The 23,874-nt window shown below is 46.8% G+C and overlaps 1 protein-coding gene across 1 annotated transcript in view; it reads left to right on the top strand.

Annotated features, from left to right (window-relative positions):
- The first annotated feature begins 551 nt into the window (after positions 1-551).
- Positions 552-23,874, top strand: part of BTK (Bruton tyrosine kinase) — a 43,874-nt gene continuing 20,551 nt past the window's right edge. Inside the window, exons 1-7 of the mRNA XM_043973636.1 lie at positions 552-676; positions 4,669-4,819; positions 13,800-13,879; positions 16,567-16,764; positions 17,390-17,488; positions 18,875-18,943; positions 21,410-21,491. Coding sequence (XP_043829571.1) covers positions 13,823-13,879; positions 16,567-16,764; positions 17,390-17,488; positions 18,875-18,943; positions 21,410-21,491 — 505 coding nt within the window. The 5' untranslated portion in view covers positions 552-676; positions 4,669-4,819; positions 13,800-13,822. The remainder of the gene's footprint in view (positions 677-4,668; positions 4,820-13,799; positions 13,880-16,566; positions 16,765-17,389; positions 17,489-18,874; positions 18,944-21,409; positions 21,492-23,874) is intronic.

Consider the following 23,874-nt stretch of genomic DNA (forward strand, 5'->3'; position numbering starts at 1 on the left):
GACGCCCACAATGGCCGCCACAGCGTCGTCATCCGAAAAGAGGCTGACGTGGCCGGAAATGGGAGGATAAAGAGGCTGCGCGCCGCGGAGCCTCATGGGAGACGCCCTGCGGGTCCAGTGGGGGGCGCGCGCCCTCTGGCGGCCGAGGCCGACATCGCAGCTCTGCATTGCGCACAACGCCATGACAGGCGAGGAAACAAAGGCTAAGGGGAGACCAAAGGACGCGGGGTATGTGCGGGGGCAGAGGGCGCGGGGGACTCACCGAAGGGCAGCTCCGCGCTTCCGGTTGGGCTTCTCCGATGTCCGGGCCGCTGCGATCCCTCGGCCGAGCGCTCCCAGACGAGCGCTCGGCCGAGGATGATGACGAGCTGAAGAAAGCAACCGACTTCTAAGAACGACGGCGGAAGACTGCAGCTTGACTGAACAGGTGGCTCGTGCGCATGCTCTGACATCAGAGGGCGGAGCTGCACGAGGGCCCGCCTCCGATGCACACTGCCTGATGGGAGGGGCCTCTTCCCTCGCCCCGCCCCTTCTCCCACCCCTGCCCCACCCCCGGACCTCTCTAGACCGATGCTTTTACCACACTTAGATAAGACCCTAGGAAAGGATGTTTTTGTATGACTTCTCTAAGTTCCCTTCCAGCTCCAAAGCCATGATCAACCTCCTCCTATGACAGGTGAGTAAACTAAGGCCCAGAGAAAGAAAAGTCCTTGTCCAAAGTCACAGAGCTAGTGAAGCCCAGGCCCTCCGACCTCGAAGTCCAATTGAAAAGGATTCTGAAGACCCCGGGTTTTATAGTAGAGGAAACTACCGTCTCAGAACTCTTCTCCAAGGAAAACTGTGTCTCCATCATAGCTTAAGGGTCTTCCTCCTCCTTCTTGCAACTTGTTGCTGGCCAGTCTCAGTTGCATCCAACTCTTTTTTTGTTTTGTTTTGTTTTTTGTTTTTTGCAGGGCAATGAGGGTTAAGTGACTTGCCCAGGGTCACACAGCTAGTAAGTGTCAAGTGTCTGAGGTCGGGTTTGAACTCAGGTACTCCTGATTTTCCAGGGCCAGTGCTTTACCACTTCGCCATCTAGCTGCCCCGCATCCAACTCTTGGTGACCCCATTTGGGGTTTTCTTGACAAAGATACTGGAGTGGTTTGCTATTTCCTTCTCCAGCTGATTTGACAGATGAGGAAACCGAGGCATATGGAGTTAAGTGACTTGCCCAGGGTCACACAGCTAGGAAGTGTCTGAGGCCAGATTTGAACTCAGGCCCACCTAGCTGCCCTTTATGCAAATTATCATCACTATTATAATCTACACAGCCCATTATTTGGCCCACACTCAAGGCCTTTCCAACTTGGTAGGGCTTGTCAGAGTTTGATGTGACTTGCAGCTTGCAGATACTGTGGTGACAAAGCCCAATTCCCCTCCGAGGCATCAAAATACGTAGGACCCTAGGAACTAGATGCAGAGCTGGAAGGCATCTTAGTCAAAACTCATTTTACAGAAACGGAATCTGAGATCCAGGGAGCTCAAGAAGAACTTGCTCAAGGTCACAGAGATAGGAAGTAGCAGAGCTGAGATTTGAACCCAGGCTTTCGGACACCAATTCCGGTTTTCTTTCTACTAAGGTGGGGGATAATTACCAGACACTATTTATTAATTATTCTTAAGTGCAAAATGCCATGTTGTACCAACCAAATGAGAGCTAATGTCTGAGGACTTTAGTAATAAGTATATGGGGGGCAGCTAGGTGGCGCAGTGGATAGAACACTGGCTTTGGAGTCAGGAGGACCTGAGTTCAAATCCGGCCTCAGACACTTAACACTTACTAGCTGTGTGACCCTGGGCAAGTCACAACCCCAATTGCCTCACAAAAAAAAAAAGAAAGAAAGAAAGAAAGAAAGAAAGAAAGAAAGAAAGAAAGAAAGAAAGAAAGAAAGAAAGAAAGAAAGAAAAATTAAAAAAAATAAGTATATGGAGTCAGAGACCTTGGGATCAAATCTCACCTTTGCCACTTACTACTTCCATGACCTTAGGTAAATCACCCTCTCTGTAAAATGAAGGAGTTAGACTCTATGATGACCAAGGTCCTGTTTTCTCTGGGATTGCAAATTATGGGGTTCAGGGGGAGGGGCCCTCCACCTCCTTGCTCCAGTAGAGAAGGATCTGTTTTGTTTTGGTTTGGGGTGGGGGGCAATGAGGGTTAAGTGACTTGCCCAGGGTCACACAGTGTCAAGTGTCTGAGGCTGGATTTGAACTCAGGTCCTCCTGAATCCAGGGCTGGTGCTTTATCCACTGTGCCACCTACCAGCCCCCAGTAGAGAAGGATCTGAAAGCCACAGGACCTTGGTCACTCGATAGCACTGCTGAAATAGGATAGGATCAGCCAGGGTGACAGTCATTCCCATTTCATTCCTCAGGCTTTTGGCTAACTACTGGAATTGATGGAATTGCTTTTGTAAGAGTAAATAAATTAGATGCCTCGAGTTCAAGGTTGTCCTCAAAATTGTGGAGCATCTGTAAGCTGCAAATCACTCCATCCAAGAGAAAGTCCCCTTACCTTTTTCCCATCTCTCTGTAAATCTGAGGGCTAGCCAGCACCCACTAAGCCAACAGAATATCCCAGGAGCCAACCCCCCCACTTGGACTTCCTTTGAGTGTACACTCCCATGTGGTGGCCACTTCAAGTTAGAAATCCAACCTGTCTCTGTCCACATGGCTAGAAAGCACAGACCATGGAAGGTACCCAATCCACTTCTTTTTTTGGGGGGGGGTGAGGCAATTGGGGTTAAGTGACTTGCCCAGGGTCACACAGCTAGTAAGTGTTAAGTGTCTGAGGCTGGATTTGAACTCAGGTCCTCCTGAATCCAGTGCTTTATCCACTGTGCCACCTAGCTGCCCCAGTTCTTAGTTCTTGATCATGGAAGTAGAGGACTTGTGGGTAATGGTGAGATAAAGTCAAACTTCCCAAACCTTTATCTAATCAGATGCATCTTTGCTTAGATAAGTGTTTTGCTTGAGATGTTTGACACTGTAGGATTCAGGAGATAAGAGTGTGGAGCAGACATCAGAAACTGAGCTGAAATACAACCTCTGGAGCTTACTGGCTACATGGCCAGTTTCCCCAATTGTAAAAACGAGTGTAATAATAACTGTTGCAGCTACACTGACTCTTTGCAAACTTTAAAACACCATATAAAGGTCAGTTATTTTTACTTCTCCATCTGCCTCGAGCAAATGTGAAAATGAACCAGGTCAATACTTGGCCAATAAAAAGGCCTTTAAAAACATGTACCTTGAGATATGTTGCCTTGAGAATCTTGACAGGCAATTGTGAAGGCTTTGGAGAAACTTGTGAAGACCTGTGTGAACTGAGGCAGAACCAAGAATCAGTCAGTCAGTCTTTACACATTAGAACTCAGATCAGTCCAATGACCAATACTGACTCCCAAGGATTAAGGCTGGCAAAATGCTTAATGTCGATTACCTCTTCTGATCCTCACAACAGTCCTGTGTGTTAGGTGCTATCATCATCCCCATGGTAGAGATAAGGAAACTGAAGTGACTTGCTATGGCTCACATGACTACTAAGTGTCTGAGGCAGATTTGGAATCCAGTGAAACAGACTTCTGTCCCCTTTGCAGAGAGGTGGTGGAATATGGGTGCAGAATGGAGCATATGTGGTCAGACATGATCAATATCTATTATTTCCTTAAGCTATTTGAAGAGATGGGGCATAGGGGAGAGCTATAGGTGACAGCAATGTAAATTTAAAACATCAATGAGACATTTAAGCATTTCAAATAATCTTACTAATTTGATAACTTGTAATGGAGCCTAGGAAGGTCTTCTGTGTCAGGCACCAGAGACTGAGTTCAGACAACCAAGGGTGTGCTGGTGGGGTGAGGATAGCACGCATTGCAGTGTGCTGTCTGAAGCCTGATGCCCTCACCATCTGCTGCCTGAGTGCTGTAATTCCTGAGATAGCACGTGCCAGCACAAATTGCATTTATTTCCTGGGAGAATCTGGGAGAAATGTGCTTCCTGGAGTGATGAAAGGAAGGCCCTCCTTTCCCACTGAGGCCAGATGCGGCCAGTTGGGACAATATCCCAGCTTTCTCCTGAGTGGCCCTCAACAGAGGAAGTCTTCCTATCTCTAGCTCTGTCTTCTCTGTAAACTGGGGTTGCCTCACCCCTCCCTTTAATTCCACTTGTCTCACCTCCAAGGCCTTATTGGGCCAAAGGCTGTATAATACAACTCTTCGTGACCACACTTACTTGACCTGGCTCTCTCCTTCTCCCTCTCCCTCACCTTTTCCCTCTTCCTCTCCCTGCCTCACCCCATTTCTATATTTCTCTTTCCTCCCTGGCTTTGCTCCATGCCCATTCCTGCAATTAGACCAAGCTCATCTTCTACTTCCATGGCCTGACTGCTTGGCCTGGGCCCTATGGCCTGAGCCTCAGTGACACAGAAGCAGGTAGAGAAGCCTTTTGCTGAGCCCAACTCCTGGTGGCAGTGTTGGGGGCTCCAAGCAGATGGAAGGGGAAATAAGATACCAGGCCTCTGAGAAGGGAGAAGAAAAAAAAAGACATTGGTGTAAGTCAGGAAACAAAAAAAGGGGAACTGAGTGGCTGTGAAAGGGTGGGGTTTGCTCACACTGTCCTTCCTCTCTGCAGTGTAAGAATATGTCTCCAGAGCCAGTCTCTGCTCGGATCGAGTCCCACCTTCCAAGTCTAGGCAGCTTAATGCATCTGGGAAACCGCCAGCATTAAGTCAGGACTGAGGTGGGTGGTTAATGAATGGAGCAACCATGACTGGTTAGCGGCAGTGAGTACCTTCCTCCCTTACCCCCATTCCCCGGGCCATATGGGAGGGCAGGGAGAAAACATGGCTGGTGTCTGAGATGGCCCCAGGAGGTAGATGATGGGGGTGGCAGGGTCCACAGCACTGAGTTCTGATGGCGCCAGCTGACAGAGAGGGGCAAATGTTGTGGCTTAAGGGACTAAGGAAAGTGGAAGGAAGTACTAGAGAGGAGCTCCAGAATTAGTCCCAGGCAACTGAGAAGCATGGGCATAGTCACAAATCAAATATCCTCCCATCCATAGCCTTTGCAGGTTTGTAGAGCACACTATGAGGCCCTTCCGGTGTGGTGAGACCCCTTTACAAACGTTGCCTTAGAAGGAAGGCAACAGCGTGGTGGAGTGATTTTGAGGCATGAGACAGAGGTCTGAGTCCCAGTTCTACCCCTCTGCTGAATGTCAGAACCCCCCCATACCACGTTGCCGACAGTTGGCTACCCAGCCTCCAGAAAGGGGGAAACCATCACTTTCCAAGGCAGCTACTCCAACTTCTAGATCTAAGTCCACCATCACGGAACCCCAGATTTTAAGCCAAAAGGTCCCTGGGAAATCATCTGGTCCAGATATTGAGCAAACTAGTTCGTCTCTCTGGGTCTCAGTTTCCTTCTGTGTAAAATGAGAGGATTGCATTAGGGGACCTTCCTGGTCCTTTCCAACATTCAATCCTGTGGTCTTGGAGTCCTCAGTGAATGAGCTGATCAGAACACAAGTAGCTGAGCAAAGGCACAGTGAAAAGATGTCCCATGAAGCCAAGCGTTAGGTGCCATTACAGTCTAGCAGAAGGAAGGCATGAGCCAATTTAATGTTCGTATTGGATTTTAAAAAACAAACCCGACTCTTTAGGTGTCAGTGGGAGAGTTGTGAGGTGGGCCCTTTCTTTCCCATTCCTCATCTTTTCATTCTCCCACTCTTTTCCTCATGTTCTATTTCTCTTCCTTCCTCTTTTTCTTGCTCTGTGTCCTGTTCCTTTTTCCTTCTCTTCTCCTCTTGGCTCTGATGGGCATTGCCGAGCTAATGTCACTCATCTTTGTTGCTGACCCTAATCAGAGCCCTCGATCTAGCAGGGGACAGGGAATTTGAAGTTTGAGGCCTGGGATCAAATGTTGGCTATGCCACTCACTACCTGGCTTATTGTGGCAAAGGCGTTCCACCTCTGAGGGCCTCAGCAAGCACCTGACCTGCCTACGTATGCATCTGTCTCTTTGGTCCATGGCCTGCCTCTCCCCATGATCCCTCACCCGTGGGCTGCCTGCCATCTTCTTGGCCTAGCGCCATATACTTGAGAGGATTGGACTTGATGGCCAACAAGATCCCTTCCATGTCTAAACCCCGGGTGTGTGTGTGTGTATGTATTCCTCCATGTGTGTACATGCATGCGTCTGTAGGTACATGCATGTCATGTGGTCATGTGTGTATTTCTGGATTATGGAAATGTGTGTGCACGTGGCTATATTTGTGTGTGTGGCTGGCAGGGGGAGTCTGTCCTTAGGAGAGGATCAGGCCTCTCCGGCATGACAGTGCCTGCTCTCAGGGCTGACGGAGTGTGCTAGAATCCCACCGAACTTCTCGGGCTGAAGCTGGCTGTCTCCTGAGGCTAAGGTCCTTTAGGGCAGAGAACATTGTCCAAGATGTCTTGTTCTTGTCTACCAGCTCACTTGAGCAAGAAGAAGGCAACTAGCTCCCAACTCTAGATCCCCCTTGGAACTCCTAGGGGAAAGGGGCTGCCCCTTTGATTTCCATGGCATAGGGAACTTCCAGAGCACAAACTCCTTCTGTCAATCCTGTTGTCACCTTCTCTCCGGCTCAGGCTCACTAAGAGAGGAAGTGACTTGACCAGGGTTACACAGCCAAGATGCATCAGGGGCAGCACTTGAATCCAGGCCACTGGCTATCTTCAGGACTCACAGAGGCTGGAAAAGGAGCATGTGACCAGGGAAGAGGGGGAATGGGAAATGGCTGCTCCTCCCTAGGGCTGTAAGTGGAAAAGCAGTGAGAGAAGAGCCAGGCCCAGGGCCCAGGCCACATTCACCATGCCTTTTGCTTCCCTACCATGTTCCTTCACTCTTCTGGGCTCCTACTTTCCTTTGGCCAAAAAGGGGGAGGGGAGGGAGGAGGAAAGGGCCACACACCAGCTCCCTAGAACTCTCCTGCCTCTGGGGCCTTGCTCTGGCTTTGTCACTATGGTGGCAAGTAAGGATCCCACTGCTGCCACTGGTGAGCTATGTAGCCCGGACCAAACCCCTTTGCCTTTCTGAGCCTCAGTTTCCTCATCTGTAAAATAGGAATAATCTTGCCTATGGCACCTCATTCACTGGGTTGCTGGGAAGATCAAAAGAAAACAGTGTTCATCAGTTAGCTTCAAGTCAGGCTAAAGGAGCTTGAGGGGCTTCCTGGGGATTAAGGGGAGATGGGAAATGGCTTCCTGAAGTGTCACAGCATTACAACTAAGCATGAGTGGAATATTCAAGCCAAAACTTGGAAAATGCCTTAATTATTCCCATTCTCTATGCTGTAGATAGGAAGGAAGGAAAGAATTGGGGATAGGAGAAGTGGTGGGAGGCTAGGGTACCAGTTAGAAGGTTTATTGAAGCAATATTGACTACCTGATTGACATGTATCCTGGTGAAATGCAGATATGCAGTGTCATAGGTAGACTGGCTGTGTGACTGTGTCCAAGTAACTTCACCTCTCAGTACCCCAAACAACTCTCTGCAGACTGTAAGAGAGAGGGAGATTTGCTTGACGTTGCCTGACACTGAGTATGTAGTTCTGCCTCTCTTTCTCTTTTGTGGATCCTCCAAGCTTTTCATGAACATTTTAAACCCCTAGAAAGGGTTTGCCTTCTAACCTTTCTGTTATATTTAAAAGTCCCATTTCTGGATCTTAGAGGCTACTGATGTTGTTCCTTTGTTATTCTTTATAAATTCTCTGTAGTACCAGACTTATCTTTCTATCCTCCAACGGTATAAAAGTCCCTTAGCAGAATTGTGGGCCTCGTTTGGTATATCCAAAAGAGTGTATTTCTTTAAGCAGGTTTTTTAAAAATGAAGTCTACCTATACCAAGAAGAGACTTAGGCGGAAGGGACAATATTGCTTACACAAGCCAGCATTCAGGTGGTTCCCTAGAGAGTATAATAGCTTGGAGCTGGTTCCTAGCTCTGAGCTAGGAAGGGGGGAGAAGGCAGGAGAAGGAGGACTTTCAGTGAGTCATCCCTGAGGGAGAGGTTTCTGGAGATAGCAACCAACCTGACACGTGTCCTGGGGAGGCCTCTCAGTTATGCAAATGAAGTTGCTGAGGGATTCAGTCAGAACCAAGATATCATTGGGCCCCAGGGGGCTTTCAGTTTCAGTGAAGCTGAAAATTCAGTGAAGGGGGAAAGAAGGAAGGAAGCAAGGAAGGAAGGCATTCAAAGAGCAGGGGGCCGGACCCCTCAGACTGACCCTTTCCTTCTGGCATTTGCTCTGCCACATGCCCAGGACCCTGACGGATAGTGGCCAGTGATGGCTCAGCTTAGTCACACTGCGTGTCCCCCAAAACAAAATGAAGTATAGTTTGTTAAGTCACTCCCACCCCACTGCCTAAATTTCTGGATAGAAAAGAGTTTGAGTATCAGGCAAGTTGGAGGTTAGAAAGGATGGAAACCCAGACAAATGGCTCAGTGGGATGGTAGAGAGATGTGCCAGGCATGGAACAATCAACTAACGACAAGCGTGTATTAAGTGCCTGCTGTGTGCAGAGCACCCGGGGGGAGCTGGGAGAAACATAACATTTAAATCAAACGAGGGGCAGCTATGTGGCACTGCAGTGGATAAAGCACCAGCTCTGGATTCAGGAAGACCTGAGTTCAAATTCGGTCTCAGACACTTGACACTAGCTGTGTGACCCTGGGCAAGTCACTTAACCTTCATTTCCCCACCCAAAAAAAAGATAGATCAAACAAGATCATTACCCTCTTAGAGCTTCCAGTTCAGGAGGAAGCTAATAAGAAGAATAACCTACATTTCATGTGATATATGATGAGAGGCAGGCAGCACAACAGAAAGGAAAGATCAATGAGATTTCCAGTCCAAAGATCCTAGCTCGACTGCTTACTGAGCATGGAACTTTGAGAAGGTCACTTAACCTCTTGGACATTCTGTTTCCTCATCTGAGAGGATCTCTTGGATCTCTATGGTTCCTTCTCACCTTAAATCCTGAGCCTAGGGGCAGCTAGGTGGCACAGTGGATAAAGCACCGGCTCTGGATTCAGGAGGACCTGAGTTCAAATCTGGCCTCAGACACTCGACACTTACTAGCTGTGTGACCCTGGGCAAGTAACTTAACCCCCATTGCCCCACAAAAAAACAAAAACAAAACAAACAAACAAAAATCCTGAGCCTAGAAATACTTTCTGAGAGGTGGAACAAAGTGCTATGGGGTATGAAAGGAGAAAGGCTTCAGGAGGGAAGTGGCATTTGAGCGGAGTTGAGTTGACCTATTGAGGATGGGAAAGCAATTCAACGGGTGAAGAGAAGAATGGAAGACATTGCAAGGAACAGCATAAGCAAAGCCACAGAGGCAAGAAAATATGGGAAGAATTCCAAAAAGCATTCAATTCAACAAGCACTGATTAAGCTCTTACTCTATGTCAAGCAGCATGCGAGACACACCAGGGTACAAAGAAAAAAAATCCCTCCCCTCAAGAAGGTTACATCTCTTGGACAGAAAAGAGTCCAGTTGAGCTGGAGAATAGAGTAGGTGGACTGTGATGGTAGGGTACATAGTAGAGGAGGTAGTAGCATGAGAAAGCTGGAGGGGTCCCTTGGACCAGCTGTTCAAGGGCTTCGAATGATGAGCAGAGGCCCCATGGAACCACTCTCCACATAGGGGTTTTGAACACATGAGTTACACTGTCAGATCTAGGCATGAGGAGGTTCATTCAGGCCATGGTATGAAGGCTGGATCAGGGCAAGAAGAAAGTAGAAGACCTGTATGTAAAGAGTCTATTGCCATGGTTTAGTTGGGTGATAATGAAGGCCTCTACTAAGGTGGGGGCAGTGGAAACAGGAAGGAGAAGATTGAGCCAAAAGACATTGTGGAAATTGGATCTACAAGGATTTTACATGAAAGGTGAGGGACAGAGAAGAGTCAAAAAAAGACACCAATGAGATTCAGACCAAATTCTCTGTAAGAATCACCCTTGGGGGCGGCTAGGTGGCGCAGTGGATAGAGCACCGGCCCTGGATTCAGGAGGACCTGAGTTAAAATCCGGCCTCAGACACTTGACACTTACTAGCTGTGTGACCTTGGGCAAGTCACTTAACCCCCATTGCCCCGCAAAAAATAAAAAAAGAAATAATAAAAAAAAAAAGAATCACCCTTGTGGGGGCAGCTAGGTGGCTCAGTGGATAAAGCACCGGCCCTGGATCCAGGAGGACCTGAGTTAAAATCCGGCCTCAGACACTTGACACTTACTAGCTGTGTGACCTTGGGCAAGTCACTTAACCCTCATTGCCCTGCCCCCCCCCAAAATCACCCTTGTGTCCCCACCCATTGTTTCCCATGCATATTTGACTTTGGCTCAGGGCTTGGACTCTTCCTCAACTCATAGGCAAAAGTCAGAGGAGTCCCTCGATTCTTCAACCACCTCTGCTGCTGCTGTGGCACACGTTCCCATAACTCTCTGATGTGTCCACTACACTTGTTGTTGGCCATGGTGACTTTGAGGTGCTGGCAGGACATCCAGATAGAGATCCTGGAGGCAGCTGGAATTGTGAGTCTAGAGCTCAGAGGAGAAAGGTTTGGGAGCAGGGCTGTGCTGGAGCCAGCCTGAACTGGCTCATGGGAACAAATGCTATAAATAAGGGCTTGATTTATTGTTTTGTTGATTGTCTGAACTTAAGAAAGTATTTATAATGCAGATTAAACTTGAAAATGTGGCATGGGTACTTTTTTCAGAGAGCTGGTTGTTAAACATGTGTTAGCACATCACAGATTAGGAGTGATCTATTTAGAGGTGGCAGTTGAAGCCATGGGCATAAATGAGTTTATGAAGAAGAGAAAAGAGAAAGAAAGGAAAAGAAGACAAGCAAAGACAAAATCTTTGAGAACATCCAAGTCAAAAAAGGATGAAGAATCAGGGAAGGAGGCCAAGATGGAATGGTTATAGAGATAAGAAGATAACCAAAAGAACATGATCTATCTGAAACCAGAAAAGGAAAGAGAGAGAGAGAGAGAGAGAGAGAGAGAGAGAGAGAGAGAGAGAGAGAGGACAGACTGGGGGAGGGGGGGCAGGGGGGGAGGGGAAGCAGTGGAAGGATGGGGCAGAAGGATAAAGGGAATGCTTTTTTAGGACCTGGCAGACTTTAACATGTTTGTAGGCAAATGGGAAGGAGCCAGTGGAGAAGGGGAGACTGAAGATGCTTGAGAGAGCATTTGAGTGAAAATAGTGGAGAAACACCAAGACATGATGCAAAAGCTAGGCAGGTACAAGAAATCTGGGAGGAAGCCAAGCAGACTAAAGTAGAATTAAGAGCTACATGGTTTCACCAAAATAGAGCCAGATTGCCAGACCAGAAGAGAGAGAGGCATATAGTATGGGGTTCAAGGGCTCACTTACTCTACACTCTCCTGTCATATGCAAAACTGACAAAGTAGCTACCTGGCAGTGCCCTCACCACACTGTAAGAGCCCATTCCCCCAAGCAAGGTAGGGGAAAGGAAGCTCCCCAGTGGTCCAGAAGTTACTGAAGCTACAGAAGAAACCTGTCAAACATCGCCAACAATGGAGCAGCAGCCCCAAGATCTTCAGGGATTGACACGGCATCATATGAGGCCTAGCATGGCCTCTGGAATGCTAGAGAACTACTTTTGGTCAGAGCCAGGCCACAAATTTAGGGAAGCCTCAGGGTCAGTGCCAAGACCTTACTTCCATCACTGGCTTTGTCCTTAATCCTTCGTCCTCACTAAGCCTCAGTGGAGTTTTATCTGGCCTTCTTGCAAGCCCACCAAGCCTAGGTAAATTGAGTAGCCACCATAAAGTCCCTGCAGAGTCCCCTGGCTGTTCTCCAGGTTATAACATCAGAGAATTCCCCAGGCCTGATCTCAGGAGTTTCTCCCAGGAGCTGATGGGAAATGGTTTCAGGCCCACTTGAGTCCATCAGCTACCTTTTTACCTCTAACCAGGCACTTCTAGAAATCTATTAATCTTCACAATAGAGCATCAGGAAGGGCAAGACCTTGGAAGAGAACAAAAAGGAACAAGGTTTCCCTTGCTGCAACCTGTGAGCACAGCTAGCGTTGAACATTTTGTATGCCTACTGAGCATTTATTCTAGGACTGTGGAAATTCATTCAAGCAAAGAGCCACATTAGGAAGACACAAAAGACACAGGATAGAGGGGAGTGGATGTCCCTTTCAAAGCCTCTCCATTCACAATGATGGCAACCCCTCTGTGGGGGTGGGGAACAGTTTTCAGGTTGGAAAATCCAGGGCAAGCTTCACCTTGATCTGAGAAGCAGTGGGAAGTTAGTACATATCTTGTTGAGCTGGGGAATGACATTGTGCAAGTGATATTGTAAAGGAGATGCTTCTCACAGTGGCATGAAGGATTGTTTGGAAGAGAGACCAGAGGTAGGGAGGACAGTTAAAAGGTTCTTCAGTAACTGCACATGTATAATTTATATTGAATTGCTTGATTTCTTAGGGAGGGGTGGGGAGGGTAGGAGGAAGAAGATTTGGAACACAAAGTTTTAAAAATCAATGTGGGGGGGGGCAGCTATGTGGTGCAATGGATAGAGCACTGGTCCTGGAGTCAGGAGGACCTGAGTTCAAATCTGGCCTCAGACACTTAACACTCACTAGCTATGTGACCCTAAGCAAGTCACTTAACCCCAATTGCTTCACCAAAACAAACAAACAAACAAACAAAATCAATGTGGGGGCAGCTAGGTGGTGCAGTGGATAGAGCACCGGCCCTGGAGTCAGGAGTACCTGAGTTCAAATCCAGCCTCAGACACTTAACACTTACTAGCTGTGTGACCCTGGGCAAGTCACTTAACCCCAATTGCCTCACTAAAAAAAAAAAAAATCAATGTGAAAAATTTGGGGATTTTTTACATGTAACTAGGGGAAAGTGCTAAATAAATAAATTAAAGTTAAAAAAATCTTAAAAAAAAGAAAATTAAATATAATTTTATTGCCTTCTCTTACAACAAATTAATAAACAGATAAGAGAAATTAATTTTTTAAAAGTTTATTCAGGTTATCTAGAGGTTATTCTAACAATTCTCACATTTTGCCTCAGCATGAAGAAAAACTTCACAATCGGAGGCATCCTCAGAAGGAACTGACTGCTTTTTGAAATACTCAATTTCCTATCACTGAAGCTCTGGCTCCAAGGCCATTTGTAAGGGACCTTGAAGATGGAATTCAGGCTTCAGGTAAAGGTTGGACTGACTAGCCAATCTTGGAGGTCCGATCTAACCCTGAGAACCTGGGTTTCTTCTGTTGAACATGGTTTCCTGAGTTGCCATGGTGATGGGCTTCACTGTACTTAGCTTGGCTGGTCTTCAGAAAACAAATATTGCCTATTTTTTTTTTTAGTGAGGCAATTGGGGTCAAGTGACTTGCCCATGGTCACACAGCTAGTAAGTGTTAAGTGTCTGAGGCCGGATTTGAACTCAGGTACTCCTGACTCCAGGGCCAGTGCGCTATCCACTGCGCCACCTAGCTGCCCCAACAAATATTACCTATTACCAGTCCCGGGCTCAGAGCCTTTTCCAGCATGGTAGAAGCTTCCAGAGCTTATGCTCCTCTGACATTGCCTTCGAGACCCCGAGGTCACATCGGTACCATGAGACACCCAGGTATATTATGGTAAAGCTAAAAAGGAACAGATCATAGAGCCATAGACCTGGGGCTAGCTAGGCTCTTAGAGGCTATCTTGTCCAATCTGCTCATTTTACAGATGAAGAAACTGAGGCCCAAAGAATGAAGTCCCTTGCCCAAGATCACCTGGATACAAAGTGGCAGAAGCAAGATTTGAATGTATGTCCTCAGACTCCAAATTCAGTGTTCTTTCCACCACCCACACAATTTCATTGCTGTATTAGAGCCTGCTGTTTTGAATGGTCGCCTCGTTCTTTTTTCCCTTAGGTAAATCATAGGTTGCTATGGAGCCCGTAGGTTACTATGTGAGCATCTCAAGGCCTCACCCAGCAGCTACTCCCCTTTGTCTCCCAGGTCTAGCAGTGGCAGGTTCTGCCTACTTATGAAGCCACAGGAATAGATAATCAGCAGAAAGGAGGAGAACAAACAAGTAGTGAGATTTGTTCCTGAACAACCATATCTAAAGAGGGCTGATTATTGGATGGATGTCAACTTGGACAAAAGTTTCAAGCAATGTGTCATAGGACTATGTTCTTGGGACTGTTTCCAGATCCTGTTCTGTTTGATATATTTTTTTCCCTTAGGTCTTTTTAAATGTGTTTGTTTTTTTTTTTAATTTTGTTAAATATTTCCCAATCACATTTTTAAAAATTTTAACATTCACTTAAAATTTTTTTGATTTCTAAACTCTCTCCCACCCCACCCCCACCCCTTGAGAAGGCAAGCAATATGATCTATTTGCTATTTTTAAAATCAACAACCTGATTAAAGGTCGCCATGACCTGCATATCTCATTTGTAGGTGGTGTGAAGTTGGAAGGAGAGCTAAATTAATTAGATAGCTGAATCTGTAGCCAAGAAGATCTACGCAGGTTGGAATAAGGGGCCAACTCTAATGAGATCAGATACTGGAGGCAATCCAAGGACCTGAGTTGGAATGTCAGCTCTACCACTTACTCTATCTGCCATCTTGGGCAAGTGATTTGAACACCTAGGGCCTCAGTTTCCTCTTCTGTAAAGTGAAAGGATTGGATTAGGTGGCCCCAGTTCTAAATCTATGATCCTGCTACCATTCTGCCACTGCAGGAAAGGGGATAATTAAAAAAACAACCAATACGTAGCACTTATTTACTATTCCCATGTTGCCTTTCTCCTTTACCTTTCGAATGGAAACTTTAGTGTTTCAGAGTAAATAATAGAGCATTTCTTATGAGCTTAATGTAAGTGACAGACAAGAAGTATTGCTTTGTGAAAAGAACAAAAAGTATAATGTCTAGTCTTGACCCCTGAGAAAGACAAAGAAAAGTACTTCCTTTTGGGAAGATGTTGGGGCCTATGGATGCACAAGGATGCATGCAGAATTGCTTAAAGGTTGTTGTTTGGTGCATGGGTTACTCTGCAAGATGGGAAGGGCTACATCTGTAAATGACTGCAATGTTAAAACAAAAGACATCCATAACCTTAAAACAATAATACCTTTTTAAAAAGCATTGTTTGGGGGCAGCTGGGTGGTGCAGTGGATTAAGCACTGGCCCTGGATTCAGGAGGACCTGAGTTCAAATCCAGCCTCAGACACTTACTAGCTGTGTGACCCTGGGCAAGTCACATGCTTTGGGGGGGGGGCAGGGCAATCCTCGTTGCCCTGCCCCCCCTCCAAAAAAAAGCATTGTTTTGTTAACACTAAATTTATTCCTGAACCTGAGGCCAACTCACTTTTCACCTTTTGTCACCTTTCTCTGTCTTCAGTTCATTTCTTCAGAAGAGTAGTGTGTAATAGTATCAACCATGCCTCCCTTGCTCACTTGGGTATCTGGAGAATCCTGGTCATACATGGCTCAGACATTTGAGATGGAAGATAGGACCAGAGCAGAGCATTACCATCACATTAGGGCAGTAATGTGATCTTTATATTTTGGAGTCAGCACGCTATTATTGCTCTTGTTATTGCTGAAATTGGTTGTCACATATGGCTCCAAGAATGAAGACCTCATATCCTGATCCCCAGCAAAATTCCAGAGCTTTCATTCTGTTTCCCTCCGTTCAGGCAGGATTGTTGTGGGGTTCTGTTGTTGTTGTTATTGTTTAGTTGTCACCACAAATGGGGTTCTCTTGGCAAACTGGAGTGGTTTACCATTTCCTTCTTCAGCTCATTTTACTTAATCCTGAGGCAACAGGGTTAAGTGACTTGGCCAGGATTCCACAGCTAGGAAGTATCTGAGGTAGAATTTGAACTCAGATCTTTTTGACTCCAGGACCCACCGCAGTACTACCTAGCTGCCCAGGACTGGTGTGGAGGCAGTTAACTACCTCCCATCCATAGGTGTGTTCCTCTCACCCTTCCCAGATCCTGCTGGGCTTCCACATGAAAATAATTAAATACACTGTCCAGGAAACTGGGAACTTAAAAGTCCCGAATCAGCCACATGCACAATCTTTTTTTTTGGGGGGGGGGGTTGGAAGAGGGGACCATCAGGATCAACAGCTGCACAGAGCCTATCTTTGTTTCCAGGCTACATATCAAATTTGTTGGTGTTGATGCAGGCCTGCTTCTCTGGTATCTGGAGAGCAGACAAGTAGATTTAGTATCCAGAATAATCAATCGACTTCTATGACCCAGTCTAACAGAGGTTCCTGATAGGGGGCAGTTTATCCCAAAATTTCCTTTCCCCAGGATTTTTCCTTGTATATCTGGGTGCTGTAGCAAGAGGGGATCAGTGAAAGCAAAGAGCTCCCAGATGGCTGCCCGTGGTGGTTTTACTGTTGAAAATGGGGCCCCTGGAGGCAGGCTGAGGGTGAAGGGAGGTCCGTTGGTCGTCTGCTGGGTGCTCACCAATTCTCTATTTCTAGTGTCCACAAGTGAGGAGTACTGGGGAAAGGAGAGGAGAGGAGAAGACAGGAGAAGACATGGCTGCAGTAATTCTAGAGAGTATCTTCCTGAAGCGATCACAGCAGAAAAAGAAGACCTCCCCTCTGAATTTCAAGAAACGACTCTTTCTCTTGACTGTTCAGAAACTCTCGTATTATGAGTATGACTTTGAGCGTGGGGTGAGTCTCTCTGCTCTAGGACAGCCAGGGTGGGTCTGTTCAACTTTACAAGACACTTTCCATCCATTTAGCTCACTTGAACTTCCCTACCACCCATCGAGGAAAGGGCTGCAAGTATTATTGCCTCATTTTACAGAGGAGGAAACCAAGGCTCACAAACATTATGTGACTTGCCTCTAGTCACATGCTGACTGGATATCAGGAGCAGTATTTGAACCCTGTATTCTGATTGCAACTTCAGCAGTCTAACCACTATGCCAAACTGCCACTTGGTGATGATACTGATGACAAGGGCCAAGAGCTGGAGGTGTCTTCTGTTAGAATGTGAGTGCCTTAAGAGCAAGGACTGACTTGCTTTTTTCAACGGACCTCCAGCATTCTGCATGTGATTTTGCACCTAGTTGGTGCTTAATGAATGCTTTTTCATTCATTCATTCCCAGAATATAAGCACGTGCAGTCACTCACAAAGATGGCAAGTCCAAGGATCCCCTGGATATTGTGCAAGTTGTCAGACAGACTTTGATACTGGCAATCAAATTCAGATAACAAAATCTAATCATTCCTGTCTCTTAATCACTTTTGGTAACCCCACCTTGCTCACTTCTTTGTTCTTTTTTTTTTCAGAGACGAGGAAGTAAAAAGGGTTCAGTAGATGTTGAGAAGATCACCTGTGTTGAAACAGTGGTTCCTGAAAAAAATCCTCCCCCTGAGCGGCAGATCCCGGTGAGAACAGGTCACTTTTGCTATCCATCCACCCATGTGCTGTTCAAACGAGCCAAAGTATTTAAGTCCAATCCTCTAAATAAGCAGAGCTCATCTTCACTCCCATGTACAATATGAGTATAGTAAAAACAAATTACTTTGTGATACCACCACATTGGGGTGGCATCATAGCCTTTCAAAATATAGAGATGAATTCAATTCAACAAACATTTTTAGGATGTACGGTATCACTTTCTCTAAAAGATATAAAGCTTTTATAACATGGTTGTTACCTCTGCTCTCTGACACCAGTGTCATAATATTTAGATGCTGTCACCCAGTGGTGTCAAACTCAAATAGGGGCCACTAAACAATAGGTAAGGATCCCTGTGGACACATCCTGACTTAGAAAACCACAAATTAACATCACCTATGTCCCATGGAATATTTATTTCTTTTGTTATACATTTCCCAACAACACTTTGATCTATGATCTAGTTCAGGCCCTAGTGGGGATTGTCTTGGGCCTGGTGAGCATGTTTAATACCTCTGGTCTAGAGTATGTTATTTGAACCAGACCCGTGACTTCATGAGTGTAGGGAAGTTCTGGTGAAGAAAGTCCCTCTACCAACAGGTCAACATCTGTTCTGAAACCTCCATTTATAGAACATTGCCCTCGGGCACTGAGGGTGAGGTGACTATGTGTCCTTCCTGACTCTAAGGTCAGCTCTCTGTCCATTATGTCACATTGCATCTTATAGTATCTTTTTTTTTTTTTTTTGCGGGGCAATGGGGGTTAAGTGACTTGCCCAGGGTCACACAGCTAGTAAGTGTCAAGTGTCTGAGGCCGGATTTGAACCCAGGTACTCCTGAATCCAGGGCCGGTGCTCTATCCACTGCGCCACCTAGCCGCCCTCTTATAGTATCTTATGATATATAGATTACGATAGCAATTGGATCCTAAGCTCTAGGATAATGTGGAGCTGGAGAGGACTGACTTTGGGATTCCTTGCCATCTCCCAGAACTGAAGAGCTTGAGCTCATTTTCAGCATGGTGAAGTTTTGTTCTCCAGGGTGTGCTGGGAGATCCTCATCATTCCCTCAGGTGCCTTAGAGAATGTGCTCTTGCATCTCCTAGAGACTGAATTAGAGGCCTAGTGCTTGGATCCCTGGGGAGGCCGTGTATTCTTCTTGCCATCCTCAGCTAGCCTGGATGCAGTTCACAGGGAGGCTTTGATCAGAGCCTTATCTGTTCCCCTTTCATGGTTCTGAGCCTGGACAGACCCCAGAGCCTAAGAAAGTGGCTGTGTTGAGTCCTACAGATCAATGCCCCTGTGGCGAGGCTGCAGGCTGGGCCTGATAAGGCCTGACTTTGCCTTTGAGTCAGAGCCTCTCTTTTTCTGACAGAGAAAGGGAGAAGAGGCCAGTGAGATGGAGCAGATCTCTATTATTGAAAGGTTCCCCTACCCATTTCAGGTAAGTCCTCCTCCCCCACCCCTACTGTGGGAGTCCCCTGGGAGGGAGCTTGGTGGGCCCTTTGTCCAATCTCATGACTTCTCAGATCCCCAGGGAGCAGAGATGGCAGGTGGGCCAGGAAGTCGGGGTGAGCAATGAGCCGGGCACAGGCTAAGGATTATTGTCTGCATGATTTTACCCTTCCCCGGGGGAGCACCTTGAATTTCTGCTTGTCAGTGAGTAAAAGCCAGTGGAGGAGCACAGCTTTTAACACGTCCATTACAGTGCTCCCTGGCTCCAGTCACTGACGTGGAAGATGTCATGCCCATTTGTTGACTGAAAATCTCACTTCCTTTAGGGTGGCCTCTCGCTATTACTGGTCCAGTGAATTTGAAAAATCAGGGAGTGGACTAGGGTTAGGGGCTTAACATTCAAGGAGGGGGCGGTCCTGGGTTTACCACTAAATCCCGATTCGGTTTTAGCCTTGATTTGGCAAGTGCGGTGAACACAAACTAAGCTGTGCAGAGTAAAAAGCACCCCAAATGACTTGTTTTGGTGGACTTGGCTTTCCTTTGTTCTGCAAGCAGAAACAGAGCAGCTCTAAGGCCCCTAAAGGAAGAGAAGGAACCGGAAGTGCCCCCCAGGAGGAGTGGGGAAGGGGGGCAGGGGAAGGCAAAGGAGGAAGGGGGCAGGGGAAGGGAGGGGAGAAGGGGGTGGGGGAAGTTGAGAGGGGAAGGGGGCGGGGAAGGTGGCCAGGGAAAGGCTGGCAGGGGAAGGCAAAGGGGAAGGGGGGCCTCTCAGTCATGGTTGTAGGAGCACAGCAAAAGTCTAGTAACAAAGCCAGGGTGAATTAGAGCCACTCATTCCCTTTCTCGGATGAGAAGAAATCCAGGGGAAGCAGGGGCTTTTTAGAGAGAGTTTATCCTGCTGCTGTCTTCTCCCTGCAAAGTGCTAATGGGCACAGGCTGGTTCAAGAATATAGGCAGCAGTAACCCCAAATCATGGCTCTCTGACTCCCAAACTCACCGTGTGACTGACGCTTCCCAGCAACCCGGGGCCAGAAAGCAGGACTCGCCCTTGGGCCATTGCTCCCACAGCACCTAGCACTGGGGCCTTGAGTGGATTGATTTAACAATCACTTTCTCTTCCTAATTGTGATTTACTCTTCTTCTTGTTATCCGGTTGTGTCTGACTTTGTGACCCCATTTGAGGTTTTCTTGGCAGAGATACTGGAGTGGTTTCTTATTTCCTTCTCCAGCTCATTTTACAGATGAGGAAACTGAGGCAAACAGGGTGAAGTGACTTGCCCAGGGGCACACAGTTAGTGAGCGTCTGAGGTCACGTTTGAACTCGGCTCTGCTTGACTCCAGGCCCAGCACTCTACCCACTTCACCCCCTAGCTGCCCCTTTATTTTCATTTACCTTACAATGTACTTCTTGTCCTGAATACACTCATGCCACTTGGTGTACATCAAGAGGAAGGAACAACATCTTTTCTGTGGATAGACAAGAGTCAACCCACTTTTCCTGAGCTCAAGGTTTAAAAAACAGATGAAATGCAAGGGGCAGTGTGGGCAATTAGAAGCAGTCTGTACTAGGAAGGAGAAGGCCCTGGATTCCAATCCTGCTACCCCAACTTGGTGAACTTGGGCCAAACACTTAACCTCCAGGGGTCTATATTAGAGACAACTTGCTTATCTCTAAAGTGAAGGAGGCCTATGGTCCCTTCTAGCTTGAAATCCATGATCCATGATTATAAAACATTCTGGGTGAGGGGAGAGGGGAGTTAAGACTCCTGCCCTGATGAGGATAAATAGTATGACCCCAGACTACCCCACACTATGCTGAAACTAAACTGCTTATCCAGAGGCCCTGAGATCATTTGGAAACATAGGATAGAAATCTAGAGAGTACAGGTTATTTCATTTATATCCCTAGGTCCTGAATAAATGCTTGTTGATTTGGGGGGGGGCGCAATGAGGGTTAAGTGACTTGCTCAGGGTCACACAGCTAGTAAGTGTCAAGTGTGTGAGGCCAGATTTGAACTCAGATCCTCCTGAATCCAGTGCCAGCATGTTATCCACAGTGCTGCTTGTTGATTGATAGACATTTACTAGCTACATGACTCTGGCCAAGGCCTCAGTTTCCTCCTCTGTATATTGAGGATAATAATAGCACCTCCCTCCCAGGGTTATTGTGAAGATCAGCTGAGATTCATACACACATATACCCACAGTGAGTTGCAAACCTTAAAGTGCTATATAAATGCTATCTAGTGTTGTTGTTGTTGTTGCTGATACGTATAGAACTTGGATGCCTAGAGTAAAGTGTAGAGAGTTCTGACCATTTCCTGGAGACCTGAGCCCATTCCATTGACTGGAAACCTTGCGTCTGTCCGATTATCCCTGTGCCTGGATGGGGTGGGAACTACAGATTGTCTGTCCTCAGCTCTTCTTTCTAACTGTTGTGGCTCTGTTCATTCCCCAGGTGGTATATGATGAAGGTCCCCTCTATGTCTTCTCCCCAACTGAAGAACTGAGGAAGCGCTGGATTCACCAGCTCAAAAATGGTGAGGCTTATTTGGAAGACAAACAAATGATGCCTTCCTTTTAAAACAAAACAGCTTAGGCCATTTGGAAATATCCTTATGAAACCCTCCGCAGTGGCCAAAATTCAGAGGTTCACACTGGTCACATGACTGACAATGTTAGGAACAGGCTGACCCCCTGCTCTTGGGGTCCCCCACTCCATCCTGTCCCTCTGCTGACACTTCACGCCTGGACACCCAACAAAGACTGGGCCTTCTCCCTTTCTTGCCAGCGACTGCCAGAGTGATGTACTTGGTTACCTTCCCTTAAGGAAGAACTACTCCACATGGTTATCCTGTCATAGCAAGATCATAGGCTATAGAGATGGCAGAGTCCTTAGAGGTCATCCCATTTTACAGAGGAGGAAACTGAGGCCCAGAGAGGGGAAGGGGATCAACCAAGAACACAAAGGTAGCATAGGGCAGAGCTTCTTAAACTTTTTCCACTCACTACCCTTTTTCAACAGAGAAATTTTTATGTGACCCTGGATATATAGGTATATAAAGTAGGTATACAAATCAAATATTTACTGCCAGATTTTTTGCAACCCCCACATTCAGTTATGCAACCCCATATAGGGTCATGACCCACAGTTTAAGAAGGTTTGGTATAGAGTAGAGGGAGGCTGTTATCCCACACCATGTGAGATCTCTGCACTATGGTGGTGGGGATGAGGGGGAACCCTTCGTCTTCGAAACTCCTTGTGCATTCTGGGCCTTCCAAGGGTCTAAATTTGATCAGAGCCCACAGTTTCTGCCTTTTGTCCCAATTTGACCTGGTGTGCAGCTTGGATGAAGCTTCCACAGGATGCACGCATGCACGTATACTTGTGTATATATAGCTACAGGGCTGTTAGGGACCGAGAGATTAACAGACTGAATTGCCTTCAGGAAAGGCTGCCTAGAGAAACAGGAAGGATGGCAGGCTGATAATGTGCGCTTTGGTTATTGCATGACAGTCACTTGTCCTCATAAACCTAGTGACTGTCATGCGGAGACCGCTTGAACCACACCAGCTTTGCTCCCTTCTTGGGATACATTTGCCTCCCCAACCCTAGAGCATTAAGAATGTTGTTGTTCAGCCATGTCTGACTCTTCGTGACCCCATGGACCCTACTGTCCACAGAATCTTCTTGGCAAGGATAGTGGAATGCTTTGCCATTTCCTTCTCCAGTGGACTGAGGCAAACAGGGTTAAGTGCCTTGCTCAAGGTCACAAAGCTAGTAAGTGTCTGAGGTTGAATTTGAAATCCAGGCCTGAGCTCTCTCCACTGAACCATCTAGCTGCCCCCAAGTAGAGGTGGTGCCAGTGGTGTAGAGGGCAGGGGCTCCCCCGGGAGGCGGGAGCTACCCCATTATAACAGGCTTCTTTTTGTAGCTTTATTGGTCTCTTTTCACTTGTGGTTATTATGCCTGCGTGCCCATAAGCTTTCCTCTTGGAACAAAGGAAAAACCAGCCATGGCTGTAGTCCTCTGCCTCAGAGGGCGTCTTCTTCTGTTCTCCAAGCCCCAAATTGGTCATCATAGTTACCCAGGGCTCAGCTTCTGTGTGTTGTCTCTTTCATTTATATAGTAGTCATCTTGTGTAACATTTTCCTGATTACTGATTTCACTCTACTGTGGACATCTTTCCACATTTCTCTGAGTACCCCATATCCATAATTTCTTAGGGTATAATTATATTTCATTACTACAGTTTGTTCAGTCATTAGGCCCTAGTCGATGGGCATCCACTGACTTTGACCTCCTTAGGGGCATATACCAAGGAGTAGGATCTCTTGATCAAAGGGTATGAACAATTAAGTCACTTTTATCACATGATTGCAAATTGAATTATAACATGATGTGATCAAGTGATAGCTCCAAATGTATGTTATTGTGTCTATCTTCCTGCAGCCCCTTCCAACACTATTTCCATCCGCTGTTATCTTTGCCAGTTGGTTGGGGCTACAGCATTCACAACACTGCAGTTAGACCCTCGGACTTGATTGACTCTAACAAGTTTCTCTGTAGTTGGCACTCCCCCTGCCCTATAGCTAGCCCTATTCCTACCTCTTATTCTCCTTATTCCTGTGATCTGGAACCACTGACTACTGGGACACAAACATTTCTTTTCCTTGCCGCCTCTTCCTACACTCGAACTCAGCCCTCCCCCTTTCCAGTGTGGTACCCTTTTCACTGTGCCCTCCGGAATACCCACTATATTTTTGACAGACTTCCCTCCATTTTCAATCTTTGACATTCTTTCTGTTTTCTGGAGATAAAAGCAACCTGTCTTTCTCCTGAAGACACCCCATCCCTGGATGTCGTCCCTAGTGTGGGCCTTTCTTTGTCTCATTGCCCTGATGTGCTGGGATGCCAGAAGT

This window comes from Dromiciops gliroides, chromosome X (assembly GCF_019393635.1).
Source record: "Dromiciops gliroides isolate mDroGli1 chromosome X, mDroGli1.pri, whole genome shotgun sequence".
Classification (NCBI taxonomy): Eukaryota; Metazoa; Chordata; class Mammalia; order Microbiotheria; family Microbiotheriidae; genus Dromiciops; species Dromiciops gliroides.